This window comes from Amphibalanus amphitrite, unplaced genomic scaffold (genome assembly GCF_019059575.1).
Source record: "Amphibalanus amphitrite isolate SeventyFive unplaced genomic scaffold, NRLGWU_Aamphi_draft 001666F_arrow, whole genome shotgun sequence".
NCBI classification, from domain to species: domain Eukaryota; kingdom Metazoa; phylum Arthropoda; class Thecostraca; order Balanomorpha; family Balanidae; genus Amphibalanus; species Amphibalanus amphitrite.
This window is the reverse complement of record NW_024883159.1, coordinates 113,101-128,424: the sequence shown is the minus strand read 5'-3', so window position 1 is coordinate 128,424 and position 15,324 is coordinate 113,101. Positions and strand designations below refer to the sequence as shown.

General features: G+C 50.7%; 1 protein-coding gene across 2 annotated transcripts in view; it reads right to left on the bottom strand.

The window, feature by feature from the left end:
• Positions 1 to 394: 394 nt before the first annotated feature.
• The window catches only part of LOC122374512 (Kv channel-interacting protein 4-like), a 46,439-nt gene continuing 31,509 nt past the window's right edge, over positions 395 to 15,324 (bottom strand). For both annotated transcript variants that reach the window (XM_043353308.1, XM_043353307.1), the window contains exons 3-6: positions 5,267 to 5,458; positions 4,967 to 5,043; positions 4,382 to 4,597; positions 395 to 2,382 (exon numbers count right to left, since the gene is read on the bottom strand). In XM_043353308.1, coding sequence (XP_043209243.1) covers positions 2,272 to 2,382; positions 4,382 to 4,597; positions 4,967 to 5,043; positions 5,267 to 5,458 — 596 coding nt within the window. In that variant the 3' untranslated portion in view covers positions 395 to 2,271. The remainder of the gene's footprint in view (positions 2,383 to 4,381; positions 4,598 to 4,966; positions 5,044 to 5,266; positions 5,459 to 15,324) is intronic.

Below are 15,324 nucleotides of genomic sequence, written 5' to 3'. Positions count from 1 at the left end.
CTCTCTCTCTCTCTCTCTCTCTCTATCTCTCTCTCTCTATCTCTTCCCCTCCCCTCTCTCTCTCTCTCTCTCTCCTCGTCCTCCACTCCCTCTCCTCCTCCCTTCCTTCTATTTTCTACCATTTCTCTCTACCATCTCCTTTCACTCTCTCCATCTGTGTTCTGCTCGTCTGTCGGACCACTCGGCTGTGCCGGGGGCGGCGGGGTCAGGACAGACTCCGGTCGGGATTGGCTAATCGCCTCTCCGGCTCCCTGCTCCGTCTCCGGTATCGCTGCACTACTCTGCCTCAGTGCTCTCTGAAGACCGACGCTGAAATCCCTCTGGGCTCTGTTTGTCCGTTATGCGGTATGAACCTACTTACCCTTTTCACTGAAACCTTTCAAACTCGCTAATCATGTCAATGACACAATAAATTTTATTTAAGACATAACGGCGACAAAGCAATGACATGACAAAGAACATCGATGCAATGATGACTGTAAGTTGCACGATGACCAATACGGCGCTACACGGAACACTAATTATGATTAGACGTTCGGTGCCGGCGTTATCTGATTCGGTGTGGGTGCAGTGCTCAGATGTCACATGTCACATGCGACAGCGAACGGTCATAAGTGTAGCGCTGACGGCCAAACTGTCACAAACGCTGCCCGAGTACCTCAGACATCTGAGGCACACTATAAAACTTCCAGCAATCGTCAATCCTCCTTCACAGAACAAATGCACCGGTCTGCCTGCCCCAAAGGACGGCCTAAAGACGGTGATCAGGTAGAACCACGTCAGTGCAGCTCACCGAGCGACGCAGAAATCCCTCATCAGACTGGACACGACACATCAAAACAAATCGGCTATCACACAACCATCTGGCATCATAAAGCACAGTCCCTTCACCTCATGAAGGCATTAAATGTCCTTTGAACGCGACAAAACCTCACACAGGCTCCCGATCTGTCTTGAGCGGTTGGTCATTTCGTTTTGTCCGCGTAAACAGTGCGATCGACAACATCTACATAGGGATACTCATCGCCGAATCAAGAAGCGATATGCCTGATAAAACCTTCGCGCACATTACACAGCCATTCATCTACTAGTACTACCTCATTAAATTATCTTCCTCTCACTTCTAACTCTTTATCTCCCTCTCTCTCTCCCTCTCCCTCTCTCTCTCTCTCTCTCTCTCTCTCTCTCTCTCTCTCTCTCTCTCTCTCCTCTACCGGTCTCTGTCTTTATGATGTCTCTGTCTCACTGTTTCTCCGTCTGTCTGCTACCACCTCTCTCTCTCTCTCTCTCTCTCTCTCTCTCTCTCTCTCTCTCTCTCTCTCTCTCTCTCTCTCTCTCTCTCTCTCTCTCTCTCCCATTTCTGCTACCTCCCTGCACCTCGTCCCGTACCGCTCGTCACCGCTCCTCGCCTCTGATCGGACCCATTCGGCGGACAGACGAGGTGCCGATGTCGGGACCGGCAGGCGCTATGGACGCTCGTCGACGACCGACGACGATCGTGAGTGGTCGTTTGTCTCGATCGGAGGCAGGTGACGGCCGCGCCCGACAAGCGACGTGCCGTGAACGGGTCGTGATCACCGACCGCTCGTTACCGCACGCCGACGGCCGTCAGGGGCCGGCCAGCTCTAACGGCAGCGCTCGGAGCATGACGGCGATGGGTGGCCACTGGCCGGCAATGCCTCTGTCCACTGGTAGGTTCACTGTTTGGGATGGACGAGAACATTGTCTGGAAGCGCCTCCTGCCAGCGTCACGCAGTTACAGTTTTCCTGTCATCCACCACCTTCCCATAGGAGCGAGGAGGTATCACTGGTCCAACACACGCAACGGCGACACGCAATGCGACGGTGGATCACGGTGCGTCACGGAGCAGCATGAAACGTCACGGGATGTCACGAAGCGTCACTGTGCGTCACAGAGCACTGCGTGATGCGATCGGGCCACGCCAGCCTAATCAGCGTGGGCACTGATATATGTAATCGGCCTCTATACGAGGACTGTGTTCGCCGCAGCGTCCATCAGAGGACTGTGACCGAATTCGGGTTTCCCGCAGAGGAGGTTGGCTCGTTGCAGCTACACCTCGATTCATCAGAGGATGGTGTCGGTCTCAGCTCCCTCAGAGGACGTCTGCTCATTGAAGGTCCTCCTCGACTCCTCAGAGGACGCTGGTCAGCTCCTCTCAGAGGACTGCAGCCGACTTTGGGCTTCCCTCAGCGGGAGTTTGCTCGTTGTAGGTCCTCCTCGGTTCTTCAGAGGACCGGGGCCAGTTCCTCTCAGAGAACAGTGGCCAGCTGCGCCAGCGAGCTCATCATGGTCGGGTCCGAGGAGCAGAACTCGAGGAACTCGTCCACCGTCACCACGCCGTCTCCGTTCAGATCCATCCTCTGTGGGCACAGCAGGTCAGGGGCTTCAGATTCAGACAGATAGGTAAACGTCGTCTTTCAACGGCTAATAGAGGCTAATACGTATAGGGTTAATGCATTTAGTAATTGTCGAGACTCGAAAATGAGCTTTTTTCGATACAATCCGACACAGTTTGTTAAGAAATGACTAAACGGTTCAGCGAATTAGGTGGAACCAATTCGCAGTTTCGTTATTATCTCTCTCGAAATACTCAATTGTAATTAAATGTACCAAGTCATAGATAACATGAATCATGTTATCTATGATCGAGCGAAAACCAAAGCTTTACAGCAGAAGTACAACAATCAATGCTAAAATCTTAAATCCCCTACGCAATTTAATATCCCGGCTTTAGTCGCGGCGCCTATCGCCTGCCGCGCAGCCGATACTGTGCCGCAATGATCCGGTGCTCGGCGGGACAGCCGGCCTCCGCGGCGGCGGAGGCGGCGCGCAGCGCAGCACTATCGACCGCGTACCGCGCCTGGCTGGAATGCTGCCGCCGCTTCAAGTAGGTAATGCTATTTGTTGGATTTGAGGCATCCCACCACACCGCCTGATATCATACCACAGACCGCTGATTGCTGCTTCCAGAGTGTAAACAGCAGAACAATATAGTGGTGATGTTGAATTGCGTGCTATTCTATGTAGGTAAATCTCTTGATGGTTTTCTGGTACACAAGTTTGACATTATGCATAAATAGGCTCGGTATTAGGAGCGTCCTAACAATTCAACTGACAATAGTGTCGGGTCGGGGCCTGTGTCGCCCCCCCCCCCCGTGTCACCGCCGGCTCTGCCGCCCGTCGCGTTGGACCGCCCGCCCCCCGTGGCTCCGGACGCTGGCGTCGTCCGCCCCGTGGCCCGGGAAATGGGTACAGCCCCGGCCAATGGCGGGTGATCATAGTCTGATGGCCAAACGGTGTCGGAACAGTGGCGGCGGCACCATCGACAGGAGCCCGGCCACAGCCGCCGGCGCGGGAGGACCCGCTCATACTCGGACTAACGCGGAGAGGGCGAGAGGGGTGAGCGAGAGAAACTGATGGTGGTGACTGCACGGTCATAACAGTGCGCCAGTTGGCAGGGATTTAAATAAACATTCCTTCATTGCAGATAGCGGAAATAAAATAACGTTATAGCAATGGAGTCTGTCACACTTAACATGTTTGTTACCCGACACAGGCAGACAGATTATGAGCCTTACCAAATCGCTATCCCCAAGTCCAGCTAGTTAGTTTCACAGGTCTCTGATGCTAGAGCGAAAGCCAGACGCATTTATCTTCATTAGCGTTGAGTGGACGACGGAGAAGTAAACACGGCGGTCTACAGCAGTTGCCGCCATATTTTTTACAGTGAAAACAACGGCGGGCTTCATGATTGATGAAATTCCACATCATTCTGACGGCAAAACTGCTACCGCTTCAAATTATGGAACTTGGAAGTGTCTGTTAACTGAAAAGTTGCGTTATGGAATTACCAACTGATGTTCAGTGACTAGCGGAGAACTAACATGAGCACAACGCACAATGCAGTTATGCTTTTACATAGTAGCTAAAGACGGAAAATGTGTCCATTATCCAGGTATATAAAATGTTTAAATTCAAACCTGCAAAAAGATAGATGACTAGTGTGTTAAAAAGTGTTCCTGCAAGCTATAATTATTTTTTCATTTTTATATGTCCTAGCCTTTGACGCCGTTTTATCCAAAGCCTTTCATCCAGTCGGTAGTCCTCACTTTTCAGAGCCAGTGAGAGATAATGTAATATTTCGGTTGAAAGGAGCCGTTTCAGCTGTTTTCAGGCGCCTCCATTCAGCCACAGCAATGAACAATGAATATGGGATGGCGAATACTGCAAACGTGAGCATGTTTAACGATTTAACTGTAAACGGAGCCATATGGCGTTCGCTCCAATTCACTTCAATACCCTTTCGGCTTTCAGCTTTGGCTGAAAGTTATGGCGACAGTTTGGCCGGTGACTACCCACCTGAAAGACTTGGTCGACCCTGCCGGCGACAGCCGAGTCCTCCTGAAGCAAGCTCAGACTGACGCCCCCGAGCAGGGCGTAGATGCTGATGAAGACCGAGGTCATCTCGCCGCGCGTGATCCGGCCGTCGTTATTGATGTCGTACAGCCGGAACATCCATCGCAGCTTCTCCTCCGCCGTGCCACGACACAGCCGCGACAGCCACTTGAGAAACTCCTGCGGACAGATCACTGTCAGAGGCTGTACTGTGCCGCGACACAGCCGCGACAGCCACTTGAGGAACTCCTGACCGAAGTATAGAGGGCAAGTCTCAGAAGTCTCACGATAGAAGTGTCTAAAACAGCTGATACAGAATGCCGAAATGCTTTGAAAATGAATGCCAGCTCGACAAAGCTGAGCCCGAAGCGTGCTTTGTGTATATTGCATGCTAGTTGATTGAAGGCCGAATGGTACTTTCAAACTTTCAACAAAATTAAGTTAGAAATTTAACTCAATAAGTGATGAAAAGCAAAATATTTAGGTAAGTAGATACGTAAGGGATCATGAGTATTGAGTAATAGGCGTACGTTACGTTCATAAACCCACCTCAAAATTGATGACGCGGTCGGTCGAATTAATGTCGAACGTATTGAAGACATAATGGGCGTACAATCCAGTGTTCGCTGAAAAAGAAAAAATGGTAGTGCTTAGCTTTACACAAACATATGATCCACGGTAGTTATCACAGCCTTTTAGCATTACCATAGGTATTATCGTAGTTTCTTTGGTGAATGTGTAGGTCTGAAACAACTGCCTATCAAACTTCTTGTCTTTAGTCGTTGCATGGTAAAAAAGGTGAATGTGGGACCCGCCTCTCAACCCACATCCCCATTCCCATGCCCTTACACTGCTGAGGGAAGAAGCGTGAGTAGATGTCTTTGAAGTCCTCCTCTCCAAGCACTCCCATCGGGCACTCGACCTTGAAGCCGCGGTAGATCCGTTTGACCTCGTGAGGTGAGAAGTGCGTGTCGGCAGAGAGGGAGGCCACGTCTCGCGGTCGGTACCTCCGGTCGCCCTCGAAGTCCTCCAACTCATAGTCTGCCGGTGGAGAAGGTGGTGCAGCGGTCAGAACGCTGACAGTAAGGAGTGAATGTTCGACAATCAGCATCTGCCATGTGGGCCGATGTTGGAGAGATGCATCCAACTAGTGTGCACCGGGACGCAGGACACAGGACAGGTGATATAAACTAATGCCAAGATGGAGCTTTGGTGACGGCTGGTAATTACTGATTGTATACATTGGCGCAGTAGCTAGGGCCTAGGGTATATTAATCCTGGGTAGGTACCTTGTAGAAGTGCCCAGCTGGTGCATACACATTTCTTTCTTTTCTTTCTTAATTATCCATCGCACTCCTTTCCATTGACCGAAACTTTATGACCGCCATTATTTCAAGTTTCCATTGTCATCCACTGTGGCTTTTAGCAGGGACAGATGGCACCTTTGGACATACGGAGAAATAATAAATGATAGCTGACAGGCTGCGAGTACCTACAAACAAAATGGACCGGTATAGTGACTTCTGACGAGCGAAAACATTTCCGTGCCGTTCTTTCTGAGATCCTTGAGACAACCCAGACATTTTTAGGTAGCACTGTCAAAAAAGGATTTTGACATCGGTTCCCGCACGGATATAACCTTTTATGGGGAAACGATGTTATCAAATTAACAAAAACCTATGACACATAGAACATACCTTATGTAAAAACTGCCTCATACATCACGAATTTCAACATTATCCTATCATCGAATGTGAAAGCTATCATGCCTACCCATCCTCGTTTGGTTAGAACGTTGTCGGATCATCGTGTGACGTTTTCGTAACTAAGCTGATGCCTTATATACGTATCGGCAGCACTCATCCGAGAGATTATGTCGCGTTTTTTACGAGCGTCAGAGTGGAATGAAAGCTGGGCTCTGCAGTGAAGAGGCTTAAATCCCTATGATATAAAATGGATTCCTTTGATGTTCTGTACCAACCACCGTCCCCATTGAGCTTTACAAGCTCAGATGAATTTCGACAGCTCAGATGAAGCCCCGATGAATTTCGATAGCTGGGATGAGGCTCGTCGCGTCTCACAGCTCGACTATGGAAGATTGTCGAGCTCTCACTGAGTCGAACTAACTCGAGCTTTGCGAGCTGAGAGCACGCGTGAGGGGCTGCTGTTCGCGCTGGTCTCGGAAATGACGCGGCTGTGGGAGCCGAGGACGACCCGTCCGGTTCAGTGGTGACCATTAATTTCGGACGGGTGCTCGTGCGATCGTGCCCCGTGATGCGTCTGATCAAATTAAGGAGCTGCAACCAGTGCACGTTTTCGCATTGCCATACGAAAAGACAATTGAATGCATTTGAAAATAAGATAACGTCTAAGCTGAGCAAACCTTACAGTCTCACAGGCTACTCAATACTCAAACAACTACCGCCGATAAGCTGTAATCTTGCGCTTCTTTTTTGGATTTCCATAGAAGGCGCAATCACAAAAAAAATCATGAGAAAGAAGTATTTACATAAAACGTAGGTCAGTCATTGAGCTGGGTTCATGTGGACTCAGCCCGCTGCCTGTAACCACATTCGGTCTCGGGAGAAATCCAATCAGCCAGTCCCGAGAGAAGGCAACTGGCAATTCGGTCGATAATAATAGTTCGGGGCGAGCGCCATGGATTAAAAGATGTATTTGGACAGACGCTATATCATTTCAATCAAAACAGGGTCTCCGAGATTGTTTATATGTTGTATCTTGCTAAGCTTCCATACGTCCGGGCTCGAAGTCTGGTAATTCAAAACAACAAAGCAAAAAAAGTGACTGGTTCCCAACGGGCCTCAGATCAATAACAAAAACGACTCTGCTACATTCGCGTACTTAATTTGCAATATTCAACGCGTTTTTACAGCACGGAGTACGGACTAGACCCGTCGACCCGACGCCTCCTGTCTGTGAGCTAAATGACAATAAGTGGGCCTCTGAAACAGATAAGACAAATGGGCTAACGTGATCAACATTGCAATGATGTTTGATGTTCCTCTTTAATGCTGACTTCGAGCAGAATAACAACAAGTCTTGCATGCCTGTTAGCAGTGAACAAACATTGCAAAGGCGACACGGCACACTTCTTGCTTTTATGACTATCGACCAGTGTGGGACACTCGCTAAAGTTTGACAATCTTTGACTCACGTGCAGGGGCCTGCCATCAAGCTTCCTGACTTAAGCCAACATAATGTTGCATGCTGGGTGCACGATGTCTAGGGAGTGGAACTTCAAGGACAACCTCCCAGCGTTAATATTTATCAAATGCCTTGTTTGCCAAAAAGTCGTCAAATACCGTATACGTTGGTACGATGGTGATACTGCCGAACTATAATCGGGCCAGCCTTATATGCAATATCCACAGATTTCCAGACCAATCGAACTCCTCTCCCTTCTAGCTATTGCTTTCAGAAACAAGTTCGTTCTTATTCTGTGGTTAAGGCATGATTGTAGTAGGTACTAACAGGTTCAGATGACTTTATTTCACATCCATGTCCATTGTCCAGCTTCAACCATAAGCTTTAAATTTCGAGTTTATTAAAAGGTGGATGCTGTCAACTAGCGCTGCACCGTTTGTGCTTTGACTTTATTTGATTCTATTTTGTTTAACTATTTTATTTTACTTGCCTCGCTTGCATGCTTTTTCGGGTAAGTGACTAGACATCCAGAGCTGCATAAGAGTGCGGGAATCTGAAGGAGCTGGCTCGCCGGCCTCATCCACTGGCCTCCATCCGCCTGTGTCCGTTACTGGGTGTGTCCACTCCCACGCCTACTCCCACGCCCTGGTGTCCGTGTCCAGTGTCCGTGTCCAGTGTCCGTGTCCAGTGTCCGTGTCCAGCTGTCAACGACACCAGTCGGTCTGAGCAGCCCCACCGGCGTGGGAACCCCCCCGGTCGGCGACAGTAGCCAGTCCACACAGCGCTCCACACAAAGTGGGGGCCTCGCTCGAGTGCGCGGAAAACACAATGGTAAGCCCGGGCTGTATCGATTTGAGGTCACGCCTCCGACGCCAAATGCGACAGTCGGCCAGGAGCAGTGAGCGCGATTTGGAATGTTGTACGACCGGCGAGGGCGAGGGGAACACAACAAGCGTATTGTGTAGGATATATTGGCTTGTTGTGGCAACTTCGGGCGAAAGGTATGAACAATTTAACACCTTCGGGTTCACTATATGAAATACCGGCCTGTTTTTGGCAATCAGGTCAGAAGAATGAACACTATTCGGTGGGCAGAATAGGAGCAATTCGTGTATGTTTGAGCTAAAAGCTGCAGTCGACCCGTCAGCAAAACTAACGACATCATTTGGAGACTGCAATAAACACAAAAATGTCTGGCCCATGTGTCAGTGTCAGCGGGCCCGGGGGATTGTGACTTTACTTCCAGACCGTCACACCAGGCAGCGCTAGGACAAAAGTACCATTGGACAGCGCGGGTGCTCCCTTAACCTAATCAGACCGAGTCCCCGCGATCAGCAGCTCTAAAACTCAACTCCCTGTAGCTTTGAGCGCGGGAACTCAAAGAGCTCTCGGAAAGTCCTTACATCGGGGAAACTCAAAGAGTGATGGATGGGGTCGGATGAGTCTCACGAGTGCTGTTGGTCGCGTGTGGTTGACTTATGAGTTCGATTCTGGGAAATGTCTGTGAACATTGATAATCCTGTTGATAAAAGATGAGCCTGTAATAACCCGGGCGAACATGGTGGTACACGTTGTTCGTTTCCCATTTCTACCGTCACTAGAGATTAACGCTGGCGGCCATTCCGAAGTGGAACGAACTAGCGGAAAGCAATGTAACAGGCAGTTCCCAAATGATTGCGAGATCCAAGTTACAATGCGAATTGTGCATCCCATTTGCATATAAGATTAATGCGATGCGACACACAATTCCTTAGCTAACGAGTCTCGAAATGACTAAAGATACAGTGCTGCAAAAAATGTGCCACGCATTACTGCAAAGAGCATTATCAGCTCTTATTTACTTTAAATGCGCTGCGCTCACGCCTCACGGCGAGTGCCTTTTATCCCCCACCGGCCAACTCACTGGCTTCATCTCTGAAATTCCGCAAACATTTCAAGTGAATGACAACAGACAGTGCCACATTTTTGGCGCAGGTACTGTGCCACGTCTGTGAAAATTAGGTACGAGGTAAGGTCAAGACGATGCTCTTGAGAAGAGAGGTAGAACAACCTTTTAGTTTTTCGCATATAATTGTTCTTCATCTAGTTGAAACAGGAAAATACTAAACGTAACCTAAAACAGGCGTAAGTGAAAATGAAAATCTATAGCTGCAAGCACCAATGAATACGCGTCACGATCTAGGCATAGAATACCTTTAATTTCAATCAGATTTTGAGAAAATAGCGGGCCTTGAGCGGACCTATTAAAAGAAGAGGAGCTTAGCCATTTCAGTCGTTCCATCAAAACAGCTCAGCGTAAAATGCTAGGGCCTCATCTGTACTAAGCCGGTTTTCCCAAATGCAAGTTGGCTGTAGGCAGGCAATGAACTCGAGTGCGTCAGCGATCCAGAAACTTGGATGAAAATCCCGTGTTTGATCTCTCAACGAAAAGATACACACAGAAATTACAAAGACAGCATTAGCGTCTTTGTCCAACTGGTCGTCAGTTGTGTGAGGCACTATCAATACTCTATTCTGACGGTCAAGAGCTCACAGCAACTCTGCAGCGATGAACTCCCCGGACCCCACCCAGGCCACTCCCATTGAGGAGATCATCCGGCGCATCATCAAGAAGATCTCCACCGAATGTCAGAGAACGGGCACGTTGGTGTCAGAGACACTAGCTGCCTTCACCATCAAGGCTGTGGTGCTCGACCCGCGCCACGGCTGCCTCCTGGAGAACATGCGCAGTGAGCCGGACGGCGACCGTCTGGTGGCGCTCTGCGTTCGTCGTCTGACAGCCCGAGACTCGCCCGCCGGACAGCTGATCCGCATGCAGGTGTTCTTCGAGACCAGCTACATGCCGCGTGGTGACGTGCTAGCCGACTACGGTCGCACTGTCGAGAGCCGGCTGACGCCCATCGTGGAGGATATCGTCGCAGCCACGGCCGCCGGCGCCAGCGGGCCCGAGCTCGAGACCACGTACCGACGGATCGTGGCGTTCACCGTCCTGGTGCATGGACTCGGGGAGCCCGCCGATGACGCCGTGGAACGCGAGGCCACCGCTGCGCTTCACAGCGTGTTCCCGCCGGCCGAGCTGGGCAACTTTCTGGCGCTGTCGGCAGACGAGAGACGTATCCAGCTAGGCGAGTTGGCCGACATCGTCGCTGGTGTGCGTCTCTTCAACCGACACGCCGGCAAGGGCGGCGCAGGGATCGAGGACGTGCCCGGTCTGCTGGAGCGCGCCGTCAGCGCCACCAGGGCAGGGATCGACCAGGAGCTGCAGCTGTGCTCCACCATGACAGCCCGCTACAACGGCGTCATCCGCAGGCAGGCGGAGCAGCATCAGGACGGTGAAGAGGACGGTGTGAAGGACACTGAGGAGCCCATCAACGACGGCGACGCGGCCGACCAGAGCCTGTCTCCGCAGTTTGTGCGTCTGTGCGCGGAGATGGCGGCCCACTACCGCCAGCTGGAGCTGTACCTGCGGCAGCTGCTGGCCGATGTGGGTCGCGTGGCCGCCCAGCTGATCCAGCTGCGTGACGCGCTGGAACGCCTCCTGAGGAGGCTGCACGGCATCATCGACACCAGCCCGGCGGTGCCTGCCTGCGTGGTGCTACCGCTGTTTGTAGAGGTTGCCGACGTGTGGCGAGGCTTCCAGGTGGAGACGGTGTGTCTGAGCACCCTGAGCACGCTTCACAGTCAGCTTCATGGTTTCATGGCGCTTTATCATGAGCGCGAGCTGGTACCCGAGGGCTGGCTGGCAGAGCGACTCGCAGACGTAGAGGTCATCACGGACGCCGAGCAATTCGAGAGAAATCAGCGCGCGATGGCAGAGGCCGCTGCCGCTGAAGACAAAGAAGAAGCCTCCATCAGCGAGGACACACCGAAAGAGGAGGAGGACAGCTCCCGCGCTCGGGTTCTGGCCGTGGACCGGCTGAAGAACCTCACTCAGCTGCCAGTGCAGTACAACCGGCTGTGCCCGGTGGCTCTGGTGGACGGCGGTGGGCAGCTGCTGGTCGGCGACCACCGCCTCGGCCTGGTCTACTACGACGAGCGCTACTTTTGCTGCAGTTCGCCGGCGGCGTTGGCAGCGTTCGCCGCTCGGCCGGAGCACTACACGGCCGCCGTGGAGCAGCGCGCGCGCCGGCACGCCGAGCTCATCCACCTCCTGGACCTGGAGGAGGCGCTGACGGAGCGGCCGCGGCCGGCGCCGGAGCCCGTCCTGCTGGCGGAGCGGGCCGTCCAGACGGAGCTGCACCCCGAGCCGGCCGCCGTCGACCCCGAGTACTCGTGGAACGAGTGGACCATGCGGCGGCGCGCGCTGCTGCTGGCTGACCTGCGCCGGCGGCGGACCAGCGGCGCGCAGACGGAGCGCAGCCACCTGCGGCGCGACGCCACCAGCCAGGTGTACCGGCCGGCCGGCGCGCAGACACAGACGCGGCGTGACGCGGCCACCAAGGTGCCGCAGAGGCGCTCCTATCTGCACGGGCTGCGTGGCGCGCCGGACTCCCAGCACGGCACTGTCGACCTCACGCCGGCCATCGACGAGGAGCCGTAAACGGCATGGCATTGGAAGGCAGGCATTGGAGTGGCGACCGACAGTCAGTCCCTGATACAGTGCGGACTGGAGATAAGGAGGGGGAGGAAGAGCAGCGTTAAGCCTAATGGGCGGCTCTGTATTAGACGGGGACACTACATTAGATGAATATGGAACACCCATTTATGAAAGCCTTCGTGCTCAAGCTTAAGCCATCTATAAAAGAATGAATAAATGGAAGTGAATGAGAAAATAAATAAAGAATCTAACCAAAATGAGCCTTGCTAAGCTGAAAACTACCTCGTTAGTCGTTGAATTCCCGAGAAACTCAAACGGTAAAGATGAATGTCAATACGGTAACTGCACACCATTTTCGGCTAGTGCGTTTCGTATTTCGCAAGGTTGTTGTTTTCTTTGCATCACTTTTATGAAGGCTCTTTTGTTGGAGTAGGCCCTCGTGGGGCACGGGTAAAGAGATCCTGTTTGTGTGAAAAACGACACGTTTTTTTCGCTAGCACTTGGCCAAAAAGACATATCGATTTGAAATTTGGTATGTAGATAGAAGACTGTAGGTACAATCATTTCTATTCCGGTTTTTTTCGAAAATCAGAAGAAAAACTTTTTTGATTTTTGGCTAATAAATCTTAAAAAAAATACTTTTTTATTTTGGGGGTGAAAATCCAAAAATTTCAAAAATCCGAGATAGCAGTTTTGTATCCCTGTCAATTCGACACCTTTTATATGGTGTCTTCAAAGCCTAGGCCTGACCGCTCTTCTCGCGGAACATTTTTTGGGTCGAAAATGGCAGAATATGACGTCATTCTGACGTCATTTGTGGCCAACCTATCATAGCCTCTGGGAAAATGTTTGGTGACAATGAGTAAAATAGATGTCCGCGGAGGGGTCCTTCAAGTTTGGTGGCGATATCTGCAGCCGTTTAGGAGATATCTACGGAAAAGGACAGGGAGGGGCCGTTTCGCCCCCCCCCCCCCGACTACGGGGCGCGGGCTAATGGTGAGGTCCCGAAAATTACTTGACCTCATATGACCTTGAGGAAAAATCTGAGATATATAAGTTGTAGACTCTTAATGGATACTGGGTCCTGCAAGCTTTATTTCCCTCTGAAAGCTCCTCTGGAAGTGAGGGCGTGGCGAGGTTGCAACATCTGAAGACCGTGCAGAGGTTCACTTATGACGTCATAGGACAGTGACCTGACCTAACCCGAAAATGAGTTTGGTGTCAGAAGATCCGACTAAGGAAACTACCACTACCCCTACTACAACCCCTAACACTACCCCTACCACTACCCCTACTACTACCCCTACTACTACCCCTACCACTACCTACCCCTACTACTACCCCTAACACTACCCCTATCACTACCTCTAATACTACTACTACCCCTACCTACCACTACCACTACCACTTCACCTACCAGTTACCACTACCACTTGGTCATGTGAGGTCACAGACCATCAGATAAACTGATAAACTAAAAAGAGTTCCTAACCCTGCTCCTACACGTGTCACTCCATTATTCTTTACCGTATTTGGTGGAAATGACGACCTGTGACAAATGTGGCGCGTTGCGACAAACGTGGCGCATTTGTACCTGTCATTTTGTTATGCATCCTTCCACCGAATTGCACCTTTTTTGGACCATATTTGACAAAATTTTGCGGTTAGCGACAAAAATGGCGCCTTGTGACAAACGTGGCGCATTGCGTCAAACGCGGTGCATTTGTGTAAGCGTATTAAAGGTAGTGTGCCAGCTTTCCTGGACCGTATGGAGTTAATGGCCTAGATAAGGAGAACCGGATTTTTAGAACTTATTCATACCTTCAAAACTCATGGAAACGTCTTAAATTCTTCAAATTTTGAGTACCCCAGTGCGAAATTCGCCCCGACGGGTTGTCGGTCGTACCCCAACCACATTTCACACCACTATGAACAATAAATGCACACACTGAAATCGCTATTACCGATATGCTCATCCAATCAAGTTTCGATAAAACCGTTCATCATCATCTCCTGCGGTTTCGAACACGTCTGTTAGGTGGTGCGGTAGACCGCGCCCAAAGCCAGGGCCCCGGTAACGTGAGGTAGCCGAGTCGGGGCAGCGTGCGCTGACCCAAGCCGGAGCCGCGCGTCCTCCCGGTGTCATGTGATAGCCCGGGGCTGCCCGCGGGGATGCGGTAGACCGCGCCCAAAGCTGCGGCCCCGGCTTGGGTCAGCGCACGCTGCCCCGACTCGGCTACCTCACGTTACCGGGGCCCTGGCTTTGGGCGCGGCTTCTGCTCATACTTTGTGGTGCGGTGGTGGTGCGTCGGGCCGCGCGCTCTGACTTCGGCCAAGAAAAATGCGTCAGCTGATCATTGTCATTTCTGCCACTTGCGTGTGGTGAAATGGGGTCATAACTTAAGAGACGGCTTTTTCATATCAATCATTTTACATAAAATCATGTTTCAAACCATAAATAATGTTCGACAGCCAAATAAAAGAAGCAATACCAATACAGGCTTACAGTTTAAGGCTCGACATTATGTTGTCTACGATTAGACAGCTGATAACTCATTCCCGTACGTCGTAACTCTATAATGACCTTTGCTTATTGTCACATGTGCGCCGCATTCGCGATTGTTGCCGACGCCTGTTTGCAGGCAGCCCACTACAGTTGTTATACATATCGAAAAACCGATAAACTTTTAGGCGAAAAAGGCACTATTCCAGGCCCATTTTTGATTTTTTTTTGCGATATTGGGTAAAAACAGAAGCTTCTTATCCTAGGAAAAATAAAATGGGAAATCTTTCAAAGGTGGCACACTACCTTTAAAAACTGCTTTATTTACCGAAAATCAACAACTTGTGGAAAGAATATCCATCGCATCGAGGTGCCCGTGTCTGATTAGCATGCTTTCTACTTCTGCAGAACCTGTCATTAGAGTTCAGTGAACCTGTCAAGTGTGTTTTATAATTAAGGTGCGTAGTTTTATGACAAATGAAAGCCGTATATAAATTCCGCTAAAAATGGTTATGCAGAGGTTTGAAACAATTATATTTTTAAGAATACTGTTGCTTGTCATGCAAAAATGATGAATGGATCTTAGAGAGAATTGAATGCTCTTTCCAATGATACCATTTTCAATGGTCAAACATATCATGTTATGCAGCAAAACCCGTGTACTTTTTAAGTGGCACATTATGGACGAATGCCATTTTCTCC